Source organism: Salvelinus fontinalis, chromosome 2 (assembly GCF_029448725.1).
Source record: "Salvelinus fontinalis isolate EN_2023a chromosome 2, ASM2944872v1, whole genome shotgun sequence".
Classification (NCBI taxonomy): Eukaryota; Metazoa; Chordata; class Actinopteri; order Salmoniformes; family Salmonidae; genus Salvelinus; species Salvelinus fontinalis.
The window spans coordinates 24,565,861-24,572,909 of NC_074666.1; the positions used below are offsets into that span (position 1 = coordinate 24,565,861).

General features: G+C 41.5%; 1 protein-coding gene across 2 annotated transcripts in view; it reads right to left on the reverse strand.

Annotated features, from left to right (window-relative positions):
• The window catches only part of LOC129815209 (protocadherin alpha-C2-like), a 62,672-nt gene extending 55,885 nt beyond the window's left edge, over positions 1-6,787 (reverse strand). Inside the window, exon 1 of one of the 2 annotated variants that reach the window (XM_055868774.1) lies at positions 4,225-6,787. In XM_055868774.1, the coding sequence (XP_055724749.1) occupies positions 4,225-6,597 (2,373 nt within the window). In that variant the 5' untranslated portion in view covers positions 6,598-6,787. Of the gene's footprint in view, positions 1-967; positions 4,190-4,224 lie in introns of those variants that run through there. The other variant, XM_055868752.1, reaches the window with a different exon arrangement.
• Positions 6,788-7,049: the final 262 nt, after the last annotated feature.

Genomic DNA, 7,049 nt, shown 5'->3' on the forward strand with positions numbered 1-7,049 from the left:
TAAGGCACAAGTCTTGCTCGTCACACATAGGTCTTCTCGATTGATTCTCTCGATCACAAACAGAGCACCAGTCTTAACATTTACATCAAAATACTTCTTGTTAGATCCGGCTACAATCTGAAACATACGAGACTCCAATTCCTGAACATTGAAATTGAGGTCCTTGGCTATATTCCCAACAACGGTTCCCTTGTTCACCTCCTCTGAGACAGAATAGACAATCTGACTGGATGATAAATTCCAGAAACAAAGAAGAAGCAGAATCCGAATCAAAATACATGCATGGAGAAAGAGGCCCATCGTTATCCACGGTTCAGTTGTTAGTGCCAAACATCGACAATTAGATTCTGAAACTAGTGTTATCTACCATAAAAACATGAGACATAAAACGGCCAAAACGCAGTGAGAAGGCTTTCTTGTATAAAACACAAACAGAGTGCGATGTATCCTGGACCTGTACAAAGCCCTCCCAGCTCATGACAAGCCATAGAGGGAGGGGCACCAGACTGAGAAACAACTTTCATATCCATGGTCTGCAGCGACACGGTGTGACATGAAACGTGTGTTATTAAAAACCACCAGCGACCCAGTTATGTCGCTGTCCACCCCAGTGGTGCTGAAGTCAAAAGAAGAGTGTTTCTTAAACGAGCTGTCTTTTTTGACCTACAAATAACCATAACATTTACACCAAATGAACCCCAAATTATGATAATATTGTTTGAACAAAGTGATTCATATCCAGAAGGCAGAAAAGTTAAACAAGGTAGGCCTAACTCTATTCAACAACATAAGGTACCCCTACATGACCTTGTCAAAAGGCGCATTGAACGAAACAACAACATGCTGAGACATGAGGATTTCCTGCTCAAAACTAATTATATAAAACAAGAGACATATTATCGACTTTAAAATAGCATTTTGGTCAATAGATGGTACATAGTATGCTTTTATAATGAAGGGTAATTACCTTCTCTGTGCTCGGAAGCGTTCGTGTCCTTTGGAAAGTGTCCCCTCCATTAATACTGATCAGCTCACCATCAACAGGTGGAAACGGCGTGGGGGAAACTACTACGTCACTCTTCATTGTGTCAGAGCTGAAACACACGTCATACTGCTGAGTAGATTTGGAGTAAGACCAGCTCCCGTCAGGGTGTGTAGTGATCATTGGGGCGCTGCACCTGCTGAAACTGCCGTCTGTCCTGTGGCATTTTACAACTATTAAACTGATCAGGCTCAGTAGAAATATCACTGATAATGACACAATGGCGACGAGCAGATACAGATTTAAATCAGAGAAACTCTCCTCCTTTACAGGCAGATGTCTGAAAGATGTCTGTGTGTCACCTGTACTTTCAACGGCCACAACATCAACAGACACAGTCGCAGACAGGGAAGGTTCTCCATTATCAGACACCAGAATGACCAACGGGTGAGTTTTTAAGTCATTGTCACTCATGCGTCTCTTAGTCCGTATTTCTCCGTTGTTGTTTCCTATTCTGAATAGATTGGTCCCCTTTGGTTCAGAGATGTGATAAGAAAGCAGCGCATTGTAACCAGAGTCGGCGTCTACAGCCCTGATCTTGGCCACAAAGTATCCCGCTTCAGCAGAATAAGGAATGTTCTCAGAATTAACGGAGCCGTGGTCAGAATAGGGCGGGAGAATCACAGGACTGTTGTCATTCTCATCCAGGATAAAAACGTTGACAGTGACGTTGCTGCTTAGTGGAGGAACACCAGAGTCTGTGGCCTGAACTTGGAACTGGAACTGTTTTACTTCTTCATAGTTAAATGACTGTAAGCTGTTTATTTCACCAGTTATAGAGTTAATGTTGACAATTGACGATGGCGATATATTTTCACTTTTACTTTCCGATAGAGAATATAATACACGTGCGTTTTCCATTTCATCTGGATCATACGCACTTACACTAACTATCAGACCTCCCACTGGACTATTCTCCTTTAAATACATGTTAATAAGATGTTCTGGAAAACGGGGTGGGTTGTCATTCACATCAGAAATGTATAGAGTAACAACACTGGTGCTGGAGAGAGGTGGGGTCCCCTCGTCCATAGCAATAATACTGATGTTGTACTGAGAACATTTCTCTCTGTCCAGAGGCCCGTCCACAACTAAAGAGTAGTGATTTTTATAAGAAAACTGCAGTTGGAAAGGAACAGTATCACTTATCTGACAATTCACAATTCCATTTTTACCCCCATCTTTATCTGAGAGCATTACTAAAGCAACAGCAGCGCCAGACTTGGCATCCTCTCTTACTGTGCTCATGAGTGATGTTATTGCTATCTCTGGAGCATTGTCATTTATATCGACTACTTCCACCAACACTTTACAATGTGTCGTTTTTGGAGGTTGGCCTTGGTCTGCAGCCTGGACTCGTAACTCAACCCCAACGTTTTCTTCATAATCGACATTACCTTTCACTGATACATCCCCAGTATATGGGTCAATAGCAAATATACTAGATCCTTTTGCATTCCTGTTACCAACAAAAGAGTAAAGAATGTCACTGTTGATACCCTCATCCAAGTCTGATGCTGTGAGAGTTATTATTTTGGTTCCATTTGAAACATTCTCCTCAACTTTGACTTTGTAAAGAGGTTTGTTGAAAATTGGAGTATTGTCATTAGTATCAAATACATGTACTGTGATCTGTAGTGTCCCAGATCTGGGAGGGTTTCCTCCATCAACAGCAGTTAGTATGAGCTTCATCACAGCCTGATTCTCTCGGTCTAAAGCCTTCTGTAACACTAACTCAGCAGACAAACTCTGCTCTCCACCGCTCTGTACATCCAAATAAAAATGTTCATTTGGACTTAGCTTGTAGGTTTTCATAGAGTTACTGCCCCCATCCGCATCCTCAGCCACTGGCAGAAGAAATCGCTCTCCCGCAGCAGCGTTTTCAGAAATATTTAATGTCAGAGAATTTTCAATGAAACAAGGTACATTGTCATTTTTATCCAAAATGTCTATTTCAACACGAAAAACATTTAAAGGATTGTGCGCAATGGCCTGCACATTCAAATAACACTTCACATTGGTCTCACAAAGCTCCTCACGGTCGATTATCTCATTCACGAACAGAACACCAGTTCTTGGATTTACATCAAAATACTTCTTGTTGGATCCGGATACAATCTGAAACCTACGTGACTCCAGTTCCTGAACGTTGAGATTGAGATCCTTGGCTATATTCCCAACAAAGGTTCCCTTGTTCAACTCCTCTAAAACAGAATAGACAATCTGACCGGAAGATATGTCCCATAAGCAAATAAACAGCACAATCCGAATCCAAAAATATCCACAATGCACGGAATGGTCCATCCTTATACACAGACCTTCTGATTCTTTTGTGAGTTGTTTATGATAGATTTATAATATTGCTAAGCAACGTTTTTATATAAGAACAATCTCTCTATTAGTATACAACGGTTGTGTCTACATACAGGCCTATCTCGAGTGCGTTCTCGTCTCAACAACTCGCTTGACTGTACCTGCCTCATCAGTGGAAGTGAGGAGAGGAAGGAGGAGCCACATATATTTATCAACTAAATATAATCACGGTCTACAGCGACACCAAGTGCTTTTACTCTGCTCTTAAAATGAATACAGACGTGATTGCTTTAGTTATTCAAGATGTTGGTATCTATCAGAAGAGTTCATATAAAAAAAGACCATCCAATGAACAACGCTTTGCATGATCAACTCATATGTAATTTATTGCTTAGCCCTAAATCTGACAAACAGCTGATGACCAGTAGTCGAACTCAATGGCTAAATCTTCTGTGGTGTGCACATACATTTAAATAACTTGACCAGTTACTGCGTCAACCATAAACCATTAAAAACTACACTAATTTGACAGATCCACAAAATTATCTGATATAGGAGAAAATGAAACAACTTTCCTGCAATCTAATTGAGAAAACGTGAGCAAGAATGAAACTGACACAAATCAATGCAAGAAGCCATATGTCGCTGTCCCTGGTGCTGAATTGTAACGCTACATTCTGCATCAATTTAGAGGAGAATTTAAAAAGAAATACCTATCCTAAACCGTACCCATACAATTGGAACAGTCTATGAAAATTACAATAAATCTCGGGAATTTGACAAATATAATGTGCACACAAGATAATAATGCTAATAAAATAAATCAAGACGTGACAAAAACATCCCATATCATGAACAGTTCTCCTTACCTTCTCTGAGCTCGGAAGCGTTCTTGTTCTTTGAAAAGTGTCTCCTCCATTAATACTGATCAGCTCACCATCAGCAGGTGGAAACGGCGTGGGGAAAACTACTACGTCACTCTTCATTGTGTCAGAGCTGAAACACACGTCATACTGCTGAGTAGATTTGGAGTAAGACCAGCTCCCGTCAGGGTGTGTAGTGATCATTGGGGCGCTGCACCTGCTGAAACTGCCGTCTGTCCTGTGGCATTTTACAACTATTAAACTGATGAGGCTCAGTAGAAATATCACTGATACTGACACAATCGCGACGAGCAGATACAGATTTAAATCTGAGAAACTCTCCTCCTTTACAGGCAGTTGCCTGAAAGTTGTCTGCATGTCACCTGAACTTTCAACGACCACAACATCAATAGACACAGTCGCAGACAGGGAAGGTTCTCCATTATCAGACACCAGAATGACCAATGGGTGAGTTTTTAAGTCATTGTCACTCATGCGTCTCTTAGTCCGTATTTCTCCGTTGCTGGTTCCTATTCTGAATAGATTGGTCCCCTTTGGTTCAGAGATGTGATAAGAAAGCAGCGCATTATATCCAGAGTCGGCGTCTACAACCCTGATCTTGGCCACAAAGTATCCCGCTTCAGCAGAATAAGGAATGTTCTCAGAATTAACGGAGCCGTGGTCAGAATAGGGCGGGAGAATCACAGGACTATTGTCATTCTCATCCAGGATAAAAACGTTGACAGTGACGTTGCTGCTTAGTGGAGGAACACCAGAGTCTGTGGCCTGAACTTGGAACTGGAACTGTTTTACTTCTTCATAGTTAAATGACTGCATGCTATATATCTCACCTGTTAAAGAGTTTATGTTTATCATCGTAGACATTGGAAGGCTGTTGCTAGTTTCTGGCATTGAATATGTAACTTGAGCATTGCCATTGACGTCGGGGTCAATTGCAGTCAAGCTTGCAATTAAATCTCTCGCAGGACTATTCTCCTTTAGAAACATGTTTATTGTGGGTTCTGAAAAGTGAGGTGGGTTGTCATTCACATCAGAGATGTCTACTGTTATAACACTGGTACTGGAGCGAGGAGGTGTTCCCTCATCTTTAGCAATGATGGTGACATTGCACTGCGATGCTCTCTCTCTGTCCAGAGGTCGACCCACTACTACAGAATAATAGTTCTTATAAGTAGAGATAAGTTTAAAGGGAACTTCTCCGACTATGGCACACAAAACACGTCCATTTTTACCTCCATCTTTATCTAATGCATTTATAGATGCGACAACAGTGCCAATTGGAGAGTCCTCTTTCACTGCGCCCATGTGTGATGTTACAACTATCTCAGGGGCATTGTCATTCTCATCAAGCACTTCAACCAAGACTTTACACTGCGTGCTTCGAGGAGGGACGCCTCTGTCCTTAGCCTGTACACGGATCTCAAATGCTGTACTTTCCTCGTAGTCTATTTTGCCTTTAGAGGCGATAACTCCCGACTTCGGATCAATGGAGAATATTTCAGCATGTTTTGCATCTCCCTTTGCCGTTAAGGAATACATTATATCTCCGTTTACACCCTCATCAAAATCAGTCGCATTTAAAATAAGAATTGTCGTTCCACTTGGGACATTCTCAGGAATCTGAACTTTGTAGAGTTGTTTGCTGAAAGATGGGGAATTATCGTTTACATCAATAATGTTGACAATAATCTGTAATGTCCCGGATCTAGGTGGTTTTCCTCCATCAATGGCAGTCAGCACAAGCTTGATAACAGCCTGTTTCTCTCGGTCTAAAGCTTTCCGTAGCACCAACTCAGCAGACACCTGCTCTCCGCCGCTCTGTACATCCAGAGAGAAGTGTTCATTTGGGCTCAGCTTGTAGGCTTTCACTAAGTTACTGCCAACATCCATGTCCTGGGCTTCAGGCAGAGAAAATCTCTCTCCTGGAGAGGCATACTCAGTAATATTAAAAATATGAACTGTCTCTCGGAATGATGGTGCATTGTCGTTTATGTCTAAAATATTGATTTCTATGCGGTGGAGATGTGTTGGACCTTTCAAAATGGCTTCAACGTTTACAAAACATTTTACTGAATTCTGACACAGCATCTCCCTGTCGATTATTTCATTGACATAGAGAAGCCCAGTCTTCCGGTTTACGTCAAAATACCTCTTATTCGATCCAGTTACAATCTCAACTCCTCTCGATTCCAGATCTTGAACATTTAGATTGAGATCTTTGGCTATATTTCCAACAACTGTGCCTTTATCCACCTCCTCTGAAACCATGTAGACGATCTGTCCTGAAGGCAATCCACATGAACAAAGCAACACAAAACACTGTATCCAAACATGTATTCTACGGTCACACAAATCCATCGCTGCTCAGTTCCTTGACACTGTAATCCAGATTAATCCCAAACTGATCAAATTGGTAGGCCTAGGAGAAATCCGCGACATTCCACCCAGCCGATTTATCTGTGCTGCAAGGTATTCCAATGTGTTCTTAAACAAAGCCTCACTACTATGCTAGCCTAGATCTACACACCCTGTAGCAAAGGATAGGAGGAGCCCTGGCTTTCTAAATCAGGTGCATTTCTATCGTGGACAATAGCGTCTCCCAGCGTCGAAACACAATAATGGTAACCCATTGCTGAACAGAAAAAATGTAAAAACACTTCAATGTGAAAATAATAGTTAATAGTTGTGGATCTTTCTATGTCCCTCTGTGTACCCTCTGTGACTTCTAGGAAGATTTGAAATCACTTACGCCCTAAAAGTCCTTTTCACCATCATTGTAAAGCATTCGTTATTTTGTTGCTTTGACAAAG